We start from the raw sequence: 21,680 nt of genomic DNA, 5'->3' as shown, positions 1-21,680 counted from the left end.
AGCAGGTCAGCTTTATCTTTGGCTGATGTGGCAACAAAACCATATGGTTTTGTCAGAGGTGGAACAGAGATGGGCAAAAATTGCGGCCAATAACTTTGGCAAGAGACCAGACTGCTCGGCTACCATTAGAGAAAGAAGCAAGTTTTCTACTCTTAGCCTGTTCGAAATCTAGTTTGGACTAATTAATAACTGCTTTTCAAAGTATAAATAATACTTAATAATAGTTTTATTATTATGCAATGTCGCTTATAAAAACGTAGTACAGTCAGTCCTCGTATAACGTGTGTTTACACTACATGAATTTGATCATGCGCAATTTATAAATAGGGGATGATATCATGTATAATACGAACTGAATTTGCTTATGCACTATAGGAATGAAGAGAAGATTCTGAAAATGTATTTATGTTGTTTATATCAGTGAAGGGGAAACACATTTCACCATAATAACCCACACAATTCCAACTATCGGTATTATCGCAAATGTAATTGGATCGAGTTTACTACCCGTTGTAAAACAGATTCAACTAGCAGGAACGCAACTGGAAATTGTTTTATGGTAGTAATCCCCAGAAATGTGCTTTAGTAAAATGTGAGCTAGTGAGGTGTCAATAGTGTGTGTCTCTGCCTTTATGGTGTTGTTTATTCAGTTGCTACATGCGCACAGCTTTGTTTGGTGTATCAAGCATGCCTCCTCATTTTGTAATTGTGCTTTATTCCCTAAAAATGAGTAAAATACTTAAAAGGTGTGAAAAGGAAACATCCTGGTCTTCACCAGGACGTTGAATCTGTAGTGAAGTGTAGTGTAGTCTGAATCTGTAGTGTCTTCCCTACAGATTTAGAGAGAAAAAGAAAAGCAATATCGATAGACAGAGGCAGACTGGGTCAAAAATTCTTACCCTGGAAAATTTGTAGTGGCCTTATACTAGCGAATATGGCCAAAATCACACTGGCCTCCAGCCCACCAGGGTTTTCCCAGTAAGGCTTATGGCCAGTCTGCCTCTGTTGACAGGGAAAAAATATGAAATTATAAAACGCTTTGAGCGAAATGAAAGACCATGTGATATTGCACATGGTACAGGCCTAAATGAGGCAATGCCAAGAATTAGAAAGAATGCAGAGAAAATAAAAACAACTTTCATAGCAGGAACAACTCAAAGTGTAATAAAATCCATTAGATCAAGATAAAAAGAATTGGAAGAGATTGAACCGCTATCACCTGTTTGGGTAGAAAATCAAACAAAGAACAAGTTTGCTTACGATAGAAGCAAAAGCATTAGCAAAAACATTACTAAACACAATAAATAATCGTAATAAAATACTTAAGTATTTTATTACGATTATTTATTGTGTTTGGTAATGTTTTGGTTAAAAATGTGTGTTCAATCTTGGGTGGTTGGCACCTAACCCTATTTTTCCCATAGGGCCTGTTGTTTATATTGCATGATTTTGCATTGCAAGAAGGTTTCTAGGAACACAACTATCGTGCTATACGAGGACTGACTGTACTGGAAATATTTTATAATAAAAATTCAGAAATATACAATTTCAGGGAATATAGGCTTAGTGGTTTGCATTAAAAATATTATGTTGAAAGGGGTTCGCGAAAAAAAAATATGTGAAAAGGGATTCTTGAGTCAAAAAAGGTTGAGAACTGCTGATCTACAGCAATGGTGTCCAACCTTTTCACTGTACAGGGACTATATTCAAAGTTAGATTTGTTTGGCAGGCTGCACTGAATGATTTGAGAAAAATTAGTGTGTTACATGTAAAAGGAAGTTTCTCTTTAAGTTACTGTTTTTTTATTTCAGGCTATATATAAAAAATGCAAATTTCCAACACTTTTAATGTGTAACAAAGCTGTCAGTGATTTGTTTTTTTAGATTTTATTAAAATTATAAAAATATAACTTTTATATTTTTTAAAAAATACCTTACTTTTGCCTTTAAATGCTCACTTTAGAAAATTTGCAACCAAAAATGGATTACTGCTTTTCAACATTAAGGTGAATAAATAAATATAATGATACATCTAAAATTTAAAATATTCAAAAATTTTATTTAGTACAATACTCAATAATATTTACTGAACAAAACTTAACATTTAATGAGATGTTTGAGGCTGGATATTTTTAGATAATTGTTCAAAATTTGGTTGAAAATTCAATTCTCAATACAGAGTGAAGATGCTCATCTGTTATTTTGTTTTTTTTAAATATTTTTTTGATTTCATGCATGAAAAAATTGCTCGCAAACATATTGATTGGAACAAAGTAGCAATTTTCATGGCATTTTCTTTTATTAGCAGACAATGTTCAGATGGGAGAGCCTTGTGGAATTCAAGTAGTTCATTTTTGCAGTCCATATATTTATTTTTGAACCAAGTTTGGCTTGAAGATCAATCATTTCAAGTTGCAAGCTGGGATTGCAGTTTTCATTCATGGAAGTGAATGGATTCTCAAACAAGCTTATCTTTTTTGTGGGATCTTATATCAGCAAATCGACTTTTAAACTCATCAAAAAGTAATTGTAATAAAGAGAGGGAACAATTCTTTGGAAACGTGTTTCTCTTTTAACTTGGTACAACATTCAAAATGAACTATTATTATTAGTTATTATTTAAATCCCAAATTGTCTTTCTCAATTTGGGATTTAAATAATAACTTATTCTGAAATTATTTGATGTTACCATATAAATCAGAGACCAATTTTCCTTTCCCTTGTAGTTTTAAATTAAGAGCATTTAAATTACTAGAAATTGTCTGTAAAAATTGCAAGATCAAACAGCACTCCATATTTGATAGTAGTTTTATAACTGCATTTAGTGTACATATGCATTCACTGGACTATGTGTACTCATTTGATACAGTCGAGCTCAACGCTTGCATGCATGTACATGCAGTGGCATGACTCTCTAAAATGCTGTTTTAGTTCATTTTCTGCACAGGCCATATAAAAATTATTTGCAGGCCATAGGTTGGACACCACTGATCTAGATGTTGTTTTCTAGTTTGATAATGTTTTCATGTATGGGTCATAAAGAAAACGTTCTTCCTCGTGTCATTTTTTTTTTTTAAGAAATTCTGCCTTCAATTCTTATTGGACATTTGTCTAGATTAATGTTTGTGTCATGGGTGACAAGTTTGTCATTGAAGCATTTTTGATGCCAACTTATACAGATAATAAAAGTTTAAAATATTTACACTTCTGTGTATAGAACAACTTAATAATAATTTTATGATTTACTGGTCATGAGACCCTTCTGTGGGGTGTACTATACTGTACCATTTGAAGAAACCAAGACACTTAAATCTGTAACCTCAGGTGAGTGGAGGAGTGGAATTAAATATTGCAAAATTAGACCATAAATCAAAAAATGGTGAAGTTTTTATGCCCTCACTTCAAGTATAAAATCTTCAAAAAAATGGTCACTTCACTCTGTTTCTTAAGTTTATGTGCTAATTTTGTTATATCTAATTTGTTCTCTCTCTCTCTCTCTCTCTCTCTCTCTCTCTCTCTCTCTCTCTCTACTGTTGGTATATATGAAGTATGTGTATTAATCAAGCCAAATAAGCAAGGTGGAAGTAAAACATACAGTTGGGGAAATTGGTATTAAGCATATGTGCTGTCAGCAACCTACTCCCATCAGTCTAGCATACTACAGACACAGTGACTGATTCGATTCCAGCATTGATGGCTATTTTCTGGCAGTTCCAGTTGATACTGCATCATATTTTTACCTTTACCATACGATAAATATTTAACTTTTGCATAAACAATATCTGCATTGATGTTACGATTTTATTTAAACCTATTCAATATATCTGTAAATGACATGACTATGGAAACATGGTTATTGGAAATAATTTAAAATTAACAATTAATCCAAGATGAAATGGAAGCATTTCTTAACATTGCTTGGAATTATCCATCTTGCTATTCATCTTTAGTGTTACATTGTAGTTTTCTGTCTGTTAAAGAGCAGCAATCTATAAATTGAGCTGAAAACGTCTCTCTCACTTTAGCATTTCTTGAGTTGCATTAAACAAGTTATCTAGACCAGTGGTTCCCAAACTACTGAGATCTATAGACCCTTTCAAAAATCAAAACAAGTCCACAGACCCCACTATGCATGTATTTTATATTATATGCATGTATTTTATGTGTGGTTGACCACCGTTTTGCAGACCCCCTGGAACTGTTCTATGGACTCCAGTTTGGGAAACACTGATCTAGATGCTTGCCACTATTCTCACACAGAAATTCCATACCATTTTGTTTTCCAAAATAAAACAACTGAGGGGTCAGAAAAAAATAATTTCTCAGTGAAAGTTCAACTGAGTTTGGACAGCAAAAGTCCAAAAGATCCAGAAAAGGATTTATCATTGGCTTTTACTTCTTTGTGATTCAGTGGAAAATAACTTCACTTATTTGCTTACAGTTTGTGCAAATTTGGTTTAATCGACAATGATAACAATTGGTAAGAGGCACTGGTTTTTCAAATACTAATTTTGCTTTCATATGTGGATCTGTCAGTCTGAAATGCATAAACAGAAAGTATCAGTGATTAAATTTTTTTTTGGTCATGCTTCTTTATTATTAAGTCTTCCTTATATGGTCAAATAGCACATAAAATTCTCAGTTCTATTCTAGAGTATGAAGCTGTAGGGGCAGTGTAAAGATTAGTTAGTCTTAATCAGCAACATTTAAACTTCCATGTTTAGTTTTCAGATAACAGAAGACAAAGTGGATTTGATATTATATAATGCATCCATGAGTTTTGGAAAAGTCACAAGCAAAATATTCTGCCAATGCAACAATAGATACTGTAACATTACTGAAAGGAGGAAGAACAGTTAATCACACCTTTAAGTATTAAAAGTACTTGTTACTGGTAATCATCCAGTCAAAATTATGGTCACAGGCTGTATTCTTGGAGTTGGAATACTCTTTGGGAAGAAACTTGCAAAGACTGAAAATTACATGGAAACGTTAGAACAACAATCATGCGTGGATTTCTAGGAATGAAAGTGTTAACTTGTTCAGGCATAATGACAAAGATGGAGCAGGCCAGAACAATTTTTAGACTTAATTCTCTAGAAATATTTAGTATAAATTTATCCATTTGTCCACATCATTTATGAAAATCAGAATCAACAACGGTCCAAGAACTGATCCTTGGGGATCCACTCCTGCCATTACACTAATTTGAAGAATATCCATTAATGACAACCCTCTGACTTATGCCCTGCACCACCCAGTAGTCCATCCATCTTAGAATCTTACCAGTAATTCCCACATGTTCAAACTCATACAGCAACCCTGTCAAATGCTTTGCTAAAATCCAAATAAACTGTTTATTTGGATTTTAGCTTAGTTTAGTTTATCCAACTCATGAGTTACTGTGTAAAAATAGCCTAGGTTAGTTTTTATTAAGTATATTAGTATTGAGGTCAAATGATGCAAGGAAGTAAACTTTTTCTGCATCAGCCAAAAATAAATAATAGAACAATAATAATGATGATGAAATGAAATAGAATATTCATACTATTCCTATTTCCACATTGATCATCCAACTGCTTTAAACTTAGCCAGATTCACTACTTCCATCACTTTGGCAGCTAATTCATTCCAATGTTCTGCAACTGCCACATATAGTTCAACTTCATGTGATTCAATGTTCTCTTATTTGCCAAGATTTTATATTTGTACCCTTGTTTGTGCCTCATCTATGAGGGGGAAACAGACCATCATTCAATGTACTTAATCCCTTCAGTGCCTTATATACCTCAACTAGATCTCCCCTTAGATGTCTAGTTGTCAAACTTTGCAACCCACACTTTCTAAGGCATTCTTCATGTATGCATCATTTTGCCCTCGTCACCATTCTGGCCACCGTTTTTTGAACCCTCTCCAGAAGTTCAAAGTTTTTTTAATATATTTATTTTATTTTATTATTATTATTATTATTGTTATTATATTTTTTTTTTTTGTATGTATGTGTAACCTTAAAACCTGAATACAATATTCCCAGTGTGGCCTAACCGTTGCTTTGTAAAGAAGGATAATAATATCCTTGCCACTAGCAAAGGTCCTATAAATCATTAGCAGGATACCACATGCCTTCTTAGCTTTGTAAACTTTGTTGCTTTAAGCTTCATGATTGAACTACTATTATAAATATGAAAATTATGTGCATTGCTAAGAAAGGAATCACTGAGTTATCCATATATCTGACTGATTGGGAAGGTGTGTGCGCGCGCGCTTGCATGCATACATGCATGTGCACATTGAGAATTGGGAGTCGAGAAAGTGATAGCCTTAGAAAAACAAACTATACTTAGTTTAACAGGTAAAAACTGTCGAAAAAAACAGTTTGGTTCGGGTAACAGTGTTCAACAAAAATTATAGCAGAGACATTCCCAGCCGATTTGCTGTAACCTTTGTACTTCATGAGATTAAGTAAAACTCCATTGAATTCAATGGCAATCACCCTTAGGTATGCCACAAAACAAATGTAGCATCCTTTAACTCCACATGTGACAAAAGGTTGGGAACTGCTGCTATAGCACACTCAGAGCAAAAGACTATGTTGTCTAGATTTCGGGTAGGATTTATTAATTTCAAAGTTTAAACTTGGAACAATGACTGACAATGAAGTGATTGCTTGGGTACACGAACATATCAGGTACAGAAACCAAGTGTGTGTAAAACAAAACAAATTGCTATATCTTGTTATGCATCATCTGAGAAATTAAAGAAAAATGTTATCTGGGGGGTGTAGAGTAAATGAACAATTCTGCATAAATATAGCAGAATTCTGCATAAATAAATGTAGCAACCAGTATGTAGGCGGTGAGAGGAGAAAGGCATTCTCTTATTATATTACAAGTGGAATTTCTAAATCTTAAAAACATCCTTTGCAAAGAAATGATATTATGTAGCTGGCTGAAATATGGATGGCTTCCAAGAATGCGTATGTCAGCTGAACAGACTAAACTAGCAGTGAAGGTGATTTGGGAAGAAATTGCTAGGTCATTCACAGTGAGCAGAAAGGGTTTACATTGTCATCATTCTTTAAAAATACACATTGGTAGCTCTTCACAAACAATATTAAAATCTCTGTGAAAATAAAAAAAAAGCGCAACATAATGAGGAAGTTCTGGGGAAAAATTATGATTTTACTATGAAAGGAGAGCAGAAAACCAATGTAAAAGGTTCATTTGTATTTCAGGGTGCAACTAATGTAAAGGATATGGATATTATTGTTCGAGAATGCTGCATCTTGAAATGCATTATTGATATCACAAATGTCACATCCAGATACTTTTGCTTTTTAAATTGTTCCTTGTGCTCTATTGACAAAAATCCTATCCTGGTAAGAATTTATGCCATGCTGACTCACAGTGTTGGAATATATCTCCCATATCTTTAGCTTGCAAGGCTCTGATCATTGTTCTTGACTCAGTTTGTGACTTGTTTGCCAAATATCTGTTTTGCAGGAATGGTATTGTATATCACAAGCAGGGTTATATTGCTCTATGCAAGCTAAATAACATAAATAAATATCTGCAAATAAAATTCTGCATATAGTCTGTACAACTGGGAGACTAAAGAGTTTAGTTATTACTTGCCCTTAGGTGAGTAATAGCTAAACTCTTCCTGTCTGTCCACTTGTCCATTCATCTGTCTGTCAGCCAATTGAACATATGTAAAAGTTATACATGTTAAATATTTTTCCTAGAAGATTGCTACTTCCATAGGTGATTCTCACCTTGGACCATGCAGTTATGCTGAAACATGATAGATGTGTGGGGAGCTTTAATTTCATTTACTACAATAGTGTAATAAGGTGCACAAAATTATATTAAATTCAGTAACTATAGTGAGAGACACAAAATTAACAGTGTATTTTTATTTTTAAAGGAGGCCGAAATTCTTTCAGCAGAGGGAATAGACAGTCCAGAGGAGGTTTCCGTGGTCAATATCGGTAAGTATTGAATTAGCGATATTATATAATTATGTTTAAATTTATAACCCTCCCCAATAGATAAGGTCACTTTCCATCCAGTTGGGAAAAAACCTAGTGTAGAACACATTCAGCTTATGGACAATATAGATTACTACTTTATGTCCCTGATCAATGCCAACCCAGATATTGCATGTGTTTAAAATTAATATAATGTCATTTACTAATGGGAGCTTGTCAGGTACTCAAATATCTCTTGACATGCCAAGTGATGCATCCCTGATTCAGTCCCAGAAAAGAATAGTCAAGTGCAGACTGCTCTGGTTGAAGGTGATCTAGTTTTACTGGATGACTCCATCGTCAGGAAACAGGTAATATTTTTTATAATAAAAATAATGGTCCAGAACCAGAATGTGTTTGCTAAGAGCAACAATTGATGATGATATCAACAGAAAGTCAGATTTTAAGGGAGGTAAAGAGATAATTATTATTCGTGTGGGACTAACAATATTAAACGTACAACCTGGTCATCTGTTGGATAAATGTAGGACTATGCTGAAAAAAATGCTGCCAGTTAGGTCAGAATATGTATGTGTCTGCAATTTTGCCTAGACGCGATAGGAGGGCTTATGTGCCGAAAGCCTCGTGGATTAACTCAAGACTTGAGGTAATCTGCAAGGCTCTTGGGAGGGAATTTTTATCAGTGTGGCCCAATTTGTAGGTAGAAGGAATCTATTTTGTAGAGATGGTATTCATTTGAACAAAGGTGGTGCAAGGATTTTTGCACCACTTAGGATATCATTGAGGATATTCTAAGGCAGCGTTTCCCAAACTGGGGTCCATAGACCAGTTCCAGAGGGGCCGCAAAACATTCAGAAGGGGTATCAAATAATGTGTTTATATATATATATATATATATATATATATATATATATATATATATAGGGGTCCGCAAACTTATTTTTGATATTTGAAGGGGGTCCACAGATCTCAGTAGTTTGGAAGCTGCTGTTCTAAGGGTTCAGGGAAACTGCTAATTAAGGGGCTGAAGGGTAATTTAGATCTGTGTTTATCTGATGATATGGGTCAAAGTATTGCTTGCACTCACTAAAGAATTCTTGTTTGTTGATAAGATGTTATGAGGGTAGTAACATTTGAAATGAGTAGAACAAGAATTCATGAGGTGATCTAGGAGTTCAAATTCAACAAATAAAATTTCTGAATTTGAACTTTTAGTTATGACAATTAATGCTGATATAATAGGACAAACATAAACGTGATGCTGCCTGGAAATTGGGGATAATTAGTTCAACTACAGTATGTATAATGTATTTAGGGAAGATAGAAGGGACAGAGGAGTCATTCTTCCCAATTAAAAGCAGCCTGCGCATGAAAAGAGCTTTTGCTGAGTCTGAGGTTGTCTGCCAACATAGAATCTGTGTGGTAGTGGTAATCTATAGAGGAGAAGGTTGTGAAGAATATGACGAGTCTTTACATGCAGATGGAATGGGCAAGCAAGTGTGAGGCACCTCCGTAGCCAGGTGGGCAGGAGCAGCAGTGCGTAGCACACACTTCTTGATTAGACCGGGGTTCGAGCCCGTGACCACGAAATATGGAGGATGCGGAAGGGTCAAGGAATGACCACTACATATCCCCGGAGCAATATGGCTTTAGTTGCTAATGCTCCTAAAAACCAAATAACAAACAAGCAAGTGTGAATGTCTTATTATGGGTGACTTTAATCTGCCCCAGATTTATTAGAATAAGTGGGGGGAACTCACAATGGGGAAAAACTTTTTAAAATAAACTAGATTTTTATTATTTGTACCACCTTGCGTGTTAGAGAAAATACTAGGGGTGAGAATATTCTTGACCTCATCATTACTAACAAATCAGATGACATCACAGGGCTTAAAGTATAGGGAGTGATCATGGAATTGTCAGTTGGAAGATGAAGAAAAATGTTGCAGTAGTTAAAGGTAAAAGAATGGATTCTAACTTCAGAAGAGGAGGGCTTTGACAATTTAAGGTACTATATGGCATCTGTGAATTGGGCAGATTACCAAGGGATGGCAAATAAATTTGAATTACAGAATACTTTTAAAACAAAACACAGAAGCCATGAACACATATATACCATTAAGAAAATGTTACAGGAGGAGGATACTGAAATGGATTAATGTGGTGCTGACTGGTCAGATAGAGCAGAAAAAGATAGCATGAGATAGTTACAGAGCAGTGAAAAGTACTGATGCCTACAGCAGGTACAAGTTGATCTGTAATATTACGACAAATACAGTTAGGAAGATCAAAGCTGCATATGAAAAAGCATCGGCTAAGAGAGCAAAGAATGGGGACAAGGAATTTTTCATGTAATAGTAATAGTATGTGAATACAACAAAGAAGAAAGCTAATCAGATCGGACCCTTGTGCACTGGGTGTGGGAAAGTCTGAGATAACCCAGCTGGTGTTAAGGATTAATTAAATAGATACTTTGCATTGGTCTTTACTGACAAAAGACCCTTCGTGCTGAGAAGAGGCTGAGCCATATGAAATTAGTGATGTTGTAATTACAGATGATTGTTTATTAGAAAAACTTTTGCACATAAAGGCAAGTAAGGCTCCCTGATTTGATGGCATTTAACTCATGAGAGGTTACTGTATAAGCTTGAACAGGTTCTGATTACTGGTAAGATTAGGGTGGATTGCTGGGTGGCTGCAGGGCAGAAGGTTGTGATTAATGAATATTCTTCAGATTGGTGTAACATCTGGTGTGGGGTCTCTAAAGGATAGGTTCTTGGACCACTTGTTTCTCATTTTCAAAAATGAAATCGACGAAGGGATAGAAGGCATGATGTCAAGATTTGCAGGCTGAGCCATATGAAATAATAATGTTGTAACTGCAGATGACTGTTTATTAGAAAAACTTTTGAGCATAAAGTCAAGTAAGGCTCCTGGAGTTGATGGCATATATCCAGTAATTTTGAGGGAGTGTGCCAAGGAGTGTATTGAACCATTTAGGTTAATTATGAAGGCATCTCTGGACTCAAGGGAGATTCCTTTGGATTGGAGAAGTGCTAATCTAATATATCCCCAATACATAAGAGGTTCTAAGCGTGAAGTTGGTAACTACAGACCGGTTAGTCTGACTTCATTGGTAGGAAAAATCTTAGAGGCAATGATTAAGAGTGCATCCAGAGACATTTAGATAGATATGACATTTTGAAGGACACACAACTTGGTTTTTTTAAGGGAAAATCATGTTTTAACTAATTTAGTAGGCTGTTTTGACACAGTTACTCATAAGCTGGATTTGGAAAACAATTTCAACATAGTTGCTTTGCATTTTAGCAAAGCATTTGACTATCCTTCATGAGAGATTACTGTATAAGCTTTAACAGGTTGGGATTACTCATAAGATCCTAAGATGGATTGCTGGGTGGCTGCAGAGCAGAAGGCAGAGTATTGTGATTAATGGATATTCTTCAGATTGGTGTAATATCAGGAGGTTGGATTCCTTGAGGATTGGTTCTTGGACCACTGTTGTTTCTCATTTTCATAAATGACATCGATGAAGGGATAGAAGACGTGATGTCAAAATTCGCAGATGACATCTAAATATTGGAAGAGTCGTTAATGATCAGTGCCAAGCAGCACTCCTTCAGGACGACTTGAACAAACTTCAAAGACGGTCAGAGAAGTGACAGCTGCGTTTTAGTGCTGCTAAATGCAGGGTCTTACACTTGGGAATAGCAACCCACAAATGAATTATACACTTAGTGGGGATGAATTAAAAACAATACAGGAAGAAAGGATCTGGGAGTTACAGTACAGGCAAATATGAAGTTTTCTGAGCAGTGTAAACAGGCAGCCAGTAAAGGCCATGGTATCCTGTCAATGATTTATTGAACATTATCCTGTAGAAATATTGAGGTTATAGTCCCAATGTCTAAGTCAATTGTACAACCATATTTGGAATACTCTGTTCAAGTATGGAGACTTCATCTGAAAAAAGACATTGAGCTTTTTGAAAGGGTCCAAAGAGTGTTGTAATTTTCAGAAAACATAACCCATTCAAAAAGTGCCCAACGACCTGGAGACTTTATCTGCATTTTGAGTATTGTATGACATTTCAATTGCAAATAGAAAATTAAAACTTCAACATCTGTAATCCAGTGTAAATTAAATTTACAGAAGATGAAAGAGTCCTGGAGTCACCAGGCAGAGAATTTCATTTCAATCCAAGAACTTTTGTGAACTTAAAAAAATATAATAATAGTAATAATATTTAAGATATTACTTTAAACATTGGGTTACACACATGTAAATAGTTGTAGTTGCATATTATTCTGCACAGTAGAGCATTTAGTTTTCAGTATTTCTTATATTTACATTGTATTCTGTAATTCTTTCTATGTATCCTTTGTCCAAGCAAACTTTCGTTGCTTCTGACAGATGCTAGTTATTTTTATTTATTTATTTATTTTTTTTTTACTTTTGGAATGAAATCAAATCTTCCCTTCATATGGTGCAGATCTGGCCCCAAGTGACTTATCTGTGCAGAATCCTCAAGTCTCATCTTTGTGGAACTCAATTTTAAAGATTATGTATGTACTGTATTTGTTGCCTTATAAGACACTTCTGTTTTTTTTTTCCTTATAAATACCTTAAAAAATTGCCCTACATCTTAGAAGCCAAAAGTGGCAATACAGCACATGCACAAAACCAAGAGTTAACGGATAGTTAACAATTATTCATTAGTACACTTTTCAGCAATTACCAAGCTGTTGTTGGAGTAACAAGTGAATTCTAGTTATACATTTAAATCCTAATCAATGGTAGGTGCATCAAGAAGCAAAATTATATTATTGGATTTAAGTTAAAGTAGTACAATATGCCAAAGAACCCAGGAACAGAGCAGCAGAATGAAATTTTGCACCACCGCCTACTGAGAAGATGATTCGTCAGTGGAGGAAGCAGGAAATTTCATTACAAGAAGCTGATAAAACAAAGCACAACCTTCGTAAAATTCTGCCTAAATGGCCAAATTTGGAAGAAAACTTGTGTAGTTGGATAATGGAACTTAGGGATGTGGGTATTGCAGTGAGTACTAAGATGATAGTAGTAGAAGCATGGAAATGATCAGCTGATATTGGGATACATGACTTTAAAGGACCTGAATCTTGGTGTTATTGCTTCATGAAAAGAAACTGGTTAAGTTTCCAAACAAGAACTAGAACTTTTTTTTTTTTTATTTTTTACCAGATATTCCAGAGAATGTCTGCTGAGTACAAACAAAAAATATTAGATTTCCATAAATTTGTCCTTAATGCTATAAAACGAAGCAACTATAAACTTAGCCAATCGGGAATATGGATGAAATTCTGTTGATTTTTGATAAGCCATCCAATAACACCATAAATTTAAGAGGGCAAAAGTCTATAACTATTAAAACCACTGGACATTAAAAGACCCTACACCACAGTTTTAACTTGTGCTGATGGGACCAAACTTCCACCAATGTTAATTTTTAAAAGATAAACTGCCAAATGGAATTCACATACTTGTACAACCGAAGGGAGGGATGGATGGATGAAGAATGTATCAAGGATTGATTTGTAAAAATTTAGTCCAAGCATCATGGTGGACTACTGCATAAAAATGCACGACTAATGTGGGATCACTTTAGAGCACATAGGACTGAAAGCATCAAACAACTGGCTGAAATGATGAACATAGAATTGGCAGTAATTCTGGGTGGCTTAATGTCCCAGTTACAGCCATTAGATGTCAGCAGCAATAAGCCATTCAAGAATTATGAGGGAGCAATGGAATAAATAGATGATAGGGAGGAACCATATCATGGTTCCCCTTATCATCCACAACGCCTATGGGAAGGATGAAACATCTATCAATAGCACAATGTGAATAGGTGCTGAAGTCGTGGTATGATGTTAAGACTGAAATTGTGGTAAAGTCCTTTGAAAAATATGGTATAAGTAATACAGTGGATGGCACTGAAGATCATTTATTGTGCAAGAGTGACATTGATACTAGTGAAGAGGATGATTAAGTCAGTAATTAATCTGAAGTTGAATAATACTAAAATAATAAGAGTAATAAACCTATACCTTTCTTTATTGGTTTTTGGGTTTTATTTTTCTTGAATTTTAAATTTCCATTGTATCAACAAATTTTTTTCGAAAGTTTTTTTTTTTTCCTTAAATTTACTGTTCCAAAATTAGGGCTTCTTCCATGCCGCAGCATCTTATAAGCCAACAAATACGGTATATTTGTATATACTTTTCAAGGTCATTTCAAATACATCTCAATGTTTAAAATAATGCTCAAATTATGTCATGAATCTTTATGCAAGTGCTGCCATCTCTCATCTGTGTTTCAAAGTAATTGTAGACTCAGTTATAACAGATGGCAGCAAGAAAATTGAAGAGGAGAGTACCTCTTAGCTTTTATTGTCTGATTTTGACGTATAAACGTCAGAATTATGTGGAATTTGGATCCACAAACTGATGAAATTGAATCAAGTGATATATATAAGGTGGTTATAGATAGAATTATATTTAAAAAAAAAATGATCAGCTGATATTGTTTTTTTTTTAATAAGTTTTTTTTAATTTTTTTTTTAAATTTTGGCGTGATTTTGAAACAGTTTTACTTCATTATTAAGCAGCCAAGTTAAGATGAGAACATGTTAATAATTAAAAGTTTTCGTTTTACCAATTTTCAAAATATCATGAAGAAACTTTCTCTACAGAGCCTGCTGCTAAAAAACCCACAACTGAGGGCCTGCATTTTCAAGATACTTGAGAAATGGTTATAAAAATGCCAAGTGAATTTATAAGCTTTTTTGCAGGGAAGAAAAATGCATGAGGTGCTGATAAATTATCAGGTGATACAGGAATGTTTGGTATATATGAATTAGTCTGTAATCAAGTCACAAAGGAGGTTAAGGAAGCTAAGGCAAATTATGAGGTAAAGTGCCTGTCTGGCAACCCAAAGGTCGCGGGTTCGAATCCCGCCTCAGGCTTGGATCAGAGTAAAATGCAAAAACTTTGGGAGGTGCATTGTGGCCACAGAAGCCGATGCACCAACAACTAACGGGGGGAAAAAAAAATGCAGATTATGAGACATCTCAGGCAAAGGATACAAACACTTTTTTTGCTTATATTAACAGTAGAAGAATGGGTTGAATCACATTGGACTGCTTGATGTTAGTGGGTTAACTGTTAAGGAAGGGTATGCCAGAAGTTTAACGAACTCTAATGGAGAGCTAAAGGGGTGGATGGGTTCTATCCAGTTGTATTAAGGAAGGCAGCAAAGGAGATATGCAAACCCTTAGACATAATTATGAGAACATCCTTGGATTCAGGGGAGATCCCTATGGACCGGAGAGGTGCAAATGTATCACCAATTCACAAAGGGTGACATGAGTAATTACAGACCTGTTAGTTTAACTTCTGTTCCAGGGAAAATAATAGTCAGTAGTTAAAGAAGAAGTGCAGGATCAGCTAGACAAGACTGACTGCAGACTGGTTCAAAAGGGGACATGAGTAATTAGAGACCTGTTGGCTTAACATCTGTTCCCAGGAAAACAATTGAGTCACTGGTTAAAGAAGTAATGCAGGATCACCAGAACAGGAATGCAATTATACTGCAGTCACAGCATAGATTTGTTAAAGGGCAGTCTTGTCTGTCTGATTAGATACTATGATGCAGTGACCAAGGAAGTGGATCTAAAAAATAATTTTGGTATCATATACTTGGATTTTAGGAAGATGTTTGATACTGTTGTGCTACTGCTGTGGATAAAGGGATGGTTCATGGGAAGAAGACAGAGTAGTTATCAGTGGGTACTGCTCTTCGTGGCTAATGTTATTAGTGGAGTCCCCCAAGGTTCAGTGCTGGGCCCATTCTTGGTTTAAATATTTATTTATGATATTGATAAAGGTATAACAGGCTTAATGTTTAAGTTTTCAGATGACACAAATGTTGGCAGTGTGGTTAAAGACAGTAATCAGTGTGAGCTACTGCAACAAGACCTGGGGAAATTACTTCGATGGGCTGAGAAATGGCAGTTGAAGTTTAACATTGACAAATGCAAGGTGCTGCATATGGACAGCAGTAATCCCAGATTGACATACCAGCTGTGTGGTACTACACTCAGGGAAGCGGAAAATGAAAAATACCTGAGGATAATTATGCAGTCAGATCTCAAATTCTCTGAGTATTGCAGACAGGCTGTCAAGACACCTCATGGGGTTTTCTCAGTGATATACAGAAACTTTGCAGCAGGGATAAGGCTGATTATCTCCTTGTACAAGGCCTCACTTTAGGAAGTATGTAGATCTGTTGGAACAAGTGCAGAGAAGGGCAGCCAGATAGCTGAAGGGAACAAAATGGTGCTCTTACCAAGAAAAGCTTCAGTTCTGCCAAATTGCAGTGTCTAGAGACTATGCACATGCAGCGAGATCTGACTGAGATGTTTAAGGATTTGAATAAATTGAGTAACCTAAATGTTGATGGCATTCTCCCTCTTTCTGAGATTAAACACGAGGCAGCATAAATTCAAGTAGAGGAAGGGTAGTTGCAGGATAGATGGGCAGCAGTTGGCCATTAGTCATCAGCTGGTTGATTGTTGGAACAAATTTCCTTCTGTTGTTGTGGAAGTGGGTGGTTTAAAGAAATTCAAGGAAGAACTATGAAAATTCTTAGAGGGTATGGGTTTGTGAAGGTTTTTTTTTTTTTTTTTGCTTTATAAGCTTGCTTTCTTGCATCATTTGCCACTACTAATGCCAATACTAAATGATAAAAACTTATTATTCATTTACTTTTCACTTCTGTTAATCAGAAAAAATGGCTAACTGATTAATTAAAAAAAAAATTTAATGCACAGTTGAAATATTTTGTTTCTTTATCCACAGTTGCTTGGGAATTAATCGAGTGAAACAGTAAATTGCTTTTTTGTCTTTCTAAAATCTATATAATTTTAAAAGATTCAAGCTCTGTGCAACAGGCTATGACCTCTCATATTTTGTTAGCCCTTTGTTGAAGCCACAGCTTATTCAGTTTTACCTTTTCTTGTTTAATTTCAAGTGGGTATATTTCATTGAATTTTTTTTTTTTAAGTCTTGAAAGCGATTTCACAAGTAAAAGATCCCATTAATATTCACAGCAAAACTGTGTGTGCGCGTTCGTTCGTTCGTTCTCCCCTGATAGTATTAAGCAAAATATTGATGTGCTATAGCCTTTGTTCTTTCATCATTAGAAATGCAAACAAAATACATTCCTTTTAATATTGCTGACCTGCAGGCTAAAGAAGATAGAAGCATCAAACTTTTCAATGATAGTTCTGAGCATTGTTTGGAATAATACAAGATAGTATGGCAATCCAGTGTGATTGATAGTGTGGAATAGTTATCTCATGTCAGTATTAATAAACTTTGATTTGTCTACAGATTCATGAATTCCGTGAAGCATATAGGGTAGTAGAAAATCCATCGATAAATGAGATTCTGTTTTTTTTTTTTTTTTTTTTTTTTTTTGTGGCACTTGCAATTTGAATACGCAAAGTCTCCGGTTTCATGGAGAACAGAAACCTCACAGTAACATGCTGTAGCTCATGACCACCTTCAAAAAAAAGATTACGGCATTATCCATTAACAGTTTGCTTACTTTCCAAATGCTGTTAATTTAGTATTAATTCATATGACTCACACATGGAAAGATTTTTCTTCAAACGACTTAAAAAAATAGTAAATATCGAATTTATTGGGTAAATGATGGATAAGGGAATAATAAATGCTATTGCAATCATAAGAGGTGCTATAGGAGAAGGAAATATCACTACCTGAAAAAATGGAGGATGGGTGCATTTCTAGTTATTCTTTTTTTGGAGAGCATTAGCCTTGAATGAATGACCTTCATGTTTTAACTAATATTTCTTATTGCTCCTGTGAACAAAACATCACAATCTTCCCTAGATAATTATATAAAAACAGTCTTTAATTCTAAGATATACAAGTTAAGTTTGAACATGTAGATGTTTTTGTAAAGGAAATGCACAGTGGTTAATTAAAAATTAATTTATTTAATGACATAATTTACATTAAAAATATACAGTGTAGTCTCCTTCACATCTAATTCCTCCCAACATTCAGGTAATTTTTGAATGTTGTTTAACCATCTGCTGAAGTTAAGCTCTCTGATGCACTGGGTCATAGCTACATGCAACAGTTCCTTGACTGTGGGGAAGAGATCATAATCACAAGGACTCATATGGAGGATGGTGAGATATTGCTTCCCACTTGTAATCAGTAAAAATAAGCCGTATGTACTGTGTTATATAAGGCCTTGTTATGTCATGGGCAGACCATCTTCCAACATTTGTGGCCCCTTCTGACAAATTTATGAGCATAAAATCTGAAGAAGAATTGTTGCTTAATAGTCTGCAGTAACTGCTCTGCCAAGTGGCACAAAAATGCCATCATAATCATGGGTGTGCAATGATGACCATTTGTTTCATCTTTGTTGCAGACAGCATTTAAAGGAGTAAGGTGAATGCTTCTAGTGAACTGATTGCAACTTCAGTTCAGGTCAAAGTAGTAGTAATGGCAAATGATACAAGAAAGCAAGCTTATATAGCATCAACCAAAAAAAAATGTAGTTCTCCCTTGAATTTTTAAAACCCATCCATTTCCACAACAACAGAGACAAAGCCTATTCCAAGAATCAACTACCCACTGGCTGAAGGCAAACTTCTGCACATCTATACTGAAACCATCCTTCATTAACTTGAATTTATGCTCCTTCGTGTGTATTGTCTCAGCAAGTGGAAGAATATCATTAACATTCAGATTACTCCAATCCATTCAAAGCTTTAAACATCTCAATCAGATCTCCCTACAGGTGCCTGGTCTTGAGACACTGCAGTTTGCAGAACTGAAGCCTTTCTAGGTAAGAGCACCCTTTTGATTCTTTCACCAATCTGATTGCCTTTCTCTGCACCCATTCCAGCAGACCTACGTCTGTCCTAAAGTGAGACCTCCAGACCTGTATACAAGTACCTGTATAGCCAAGCAGCTTGGCTTTGAGGAATTGGAGGAAGAAGATTTAGAAGAGTTGCTTCACTCTAGTGAAGAAGAACTTTCAATTGAAGAACTACAACAACTTGTTGTTGGAGGGCAGGTGGAAGATGAGGAAGACGACGAAGTTGAATGCCTGAACACCACCATAAAACGGCTTTCTACTTCAGAGTTATCTTCAGTTTTAAATTCATTTGAGAAAAGTATGCAATGGCTAGAAGATAACGATTATAATGCAGAAAGAAGCAGAAGAGCACTTCATACAATTCAGTCTGCTTTAGAGCCATATAAGCAGCTGCTTTGTGAAAGAAGGAAGATTGCGAAACAACAGAAACTAGATGTCTTTTTTATGAAAATACCCAAGAAAGAGACAGAAAATGAGCCATAGCCCTGTAGTTCTGCTGTGACCACATTTCGTCCAAAGTCCTTGTCGGCATCTCCTCCACCTCCCAGTTCCGATAATGACGACAACCTGCTGCCACTTTCCCCATAATTCCACTGCTTCAACCCTTTTCCTCAAGCTGTCTTCATTTATTTTTAAGGGAAGAATCTAAATTTAAATTATTAATTATACATTTTTTAACTGTAAGTGTTTTATTACGATTATTTATTGTGGTTGGTAATGTTTTGGTTACAAATGCGTATCCAATCTTGGGTGGTCGGCACCTAACCCTATTTTTCCTATAGGGTCTGTTGTTTATATTGCACGATTTTGCATTGCACAAGGGTTTCTAGAGCAAAACTATTGTGTTATACGAGGACTGACTATACTTTGAAAAAGATAGCCTCTTCAAAAGGAGTTTTTTTTTTTTTTTTTTTCCCTTTTCAATTTTGATCCTACAGAATTTAAGCTATGCACTTAAAAGTTGACATTAGGTGGCTTTGCTTGTGTTTAACAAAGTATTGTGACCATATGGTAGTATGTGTACAGATGTGAAAAATAACATCTGGACTTCATATATAATGTTTGAACAGGTGTGTTTACCTATCTGATTTTCATAATAGGTGCAATATTTAATATCTTGATTTCAATCTTCTTTTATTATTATTATTAAGTAGCATTAGCAACTGCTGGAGTTAGTGTACTATTTTGTTGGCTGGATTATACTTGTACTTTTTCTTAAAAGATTAGGTTAACAGTAGCAGTGTTTTAAGAACCTATAGCATGCTCTAATTGCTCTGTCCTGCTTTTCAAGTTAAACTATATGACCTAGTACAAAAATCATTTTTGCTTCTGTTCATGTCTCTATTAAATTTAGTCCTATTAAATTTATCTCTCTTATCCATGATAATGCAGTAATTAATCGTACTATACGTTACCTTAGGAACAGAAGAGGAAGTGGAAGAGGACGAGCAAGCTGGAATAGAGGAGTGGGTAGAAGACAAGTGATGTTAACAAAACAGGAATTGGATAACCAGTTGGACGAATATATGGCAAAAACGAAAAGTCATCTTGATGCAGAGCTAGATGCATACATGGCACAGGCAGATTCGTGAATTTTTAAAGAGAAAAAGAGCAGTGTTCTATTTTATTGGTTTTTTTTTTTTTTTTTTTTTTTTTACTGTGTATATGTCATTTTAGTTAATGCCTTACCTTTAAAGGCATTTTGGAACTAACTTTGTAAAATACTGTTCTTCATGAAATTTCAGTTAGTAGGTTAGGAAAGACTGACTAATAAAATGGTCCTCCTGAGAATTGCGGACTGGCAAATTCCGGTATGCTTCATCATGTCTCCACCCCTACCCTCCCATAAGTTTTTAATAAACTTTAAATTTTTCTAATGGCCATTTTCATTGTGTTTTATTTAAGCAGTAGAAATTACTGATGTCTCATTGATTTATTCATGTTAAATGTAATTTGTACTCAAAGTAATGAATATCCATTGTGTAATTTCACTAGTTAAGAAATTCCCTATTTCACATCTTTCTGTGTTTTCCAAAGTTACATTTACATTTTAGATCATGCAGAAGTAGGGATTGGTTATTCATAACCTGTTTTTGTATATAGTTTTGAAAAGTATGGAATTTGCACAAAATTGTTCAATAAAGCACATATGCCTGTTGTTTTTGTGCATGTCATCATACCAATGTGTTGCTGTGGGTCATGGCCATTTCTTGTCTTTGTTATGAAATAGACATTAAAATGCCTAATCTTAATATTGGAGATTTATTTGCTTCCTGAGAGAAAAAAAACACAAACATATATAATCACACAAGTATAACTAACATTTCATAGTTTTGAATGAAAACCTGAATGTAAAATGCATATTGTAATTGTAAATGGTTTAATAATCATTCACAAAGCTTTATGTAAGCATTTACCATGTTAAAATAAGCCATATCTCTGAAAACTCAGTGGGCTTTCAAGAAAAAAAAAAAAAAAAAATCTCTAAATGAATTTTAAAACAAAAGCACCCTTCAAGATGTGCAAAAAAATAATAATATTGGCACATTGTGTGAATTCCAGTATTATCTGTAGATTTCAATTACTGACAGCCATACTTCTCCAATTCTAACAAGTGATTGGAGGTCAAAACTGGGAATTTTTTGTATTCCTTACAAAACTTGAATGAATACTAAATTTTATTTCTTTGTGCACTTTTTGAGTTA

At 34.9% G+C, this 21,680-nt stretch overlaps 1 protein-coding gene across 1 annotated transcript in view; it reads left to right on the top strand.

Annotated features, from left to right (window-relative positions):
* LOC150091493 (chromatin target of PRMT1 protein-like) overlaps positions 1-21,234 on the top strand; it is a 59,845-nt gene extending 38,611 nt beyond the window's left edge. Inside the window, exons 5-6 of the mRNA XM_090375927.1 lie at positions 7,926-7,989; positions 20,396-21,234. Coding sequence (XP_090232053.1) covers positions 7,926-7,989; positions 20,396-20,567 — 236 coding nt within the window. The 3' untranslated portion in view covers positions 20,568-21,234. The remainder of the gene's footprint in view (positions 1-7,925; positions 7,990-20,395) is intronic.
* The last annotated feature ends 446 nt before the right edge of the window (positions 21,235-21,680 follow it).

The sequence above is a fragment of the Mastigoproctus giganteus genome, chromosome 1 (genome assembly GCF_048544385.1).
Source record: "Mastigoproctus giganteus isolate SK-2022 chromosome 1, ASM4854438v1, whole genome shotgun sequence".
In the NCBI taxonomy this organism is placed as follows: Eukaryota; Metazoa; Arthropoda; class Arachnida; order Uropygi; family Thelyphonidae; genus Mastigoproctus; species Mastigoproctus giganteus.
This window is presented reverse-complemented; position numbering and strand designations above follow the sequence as displayed.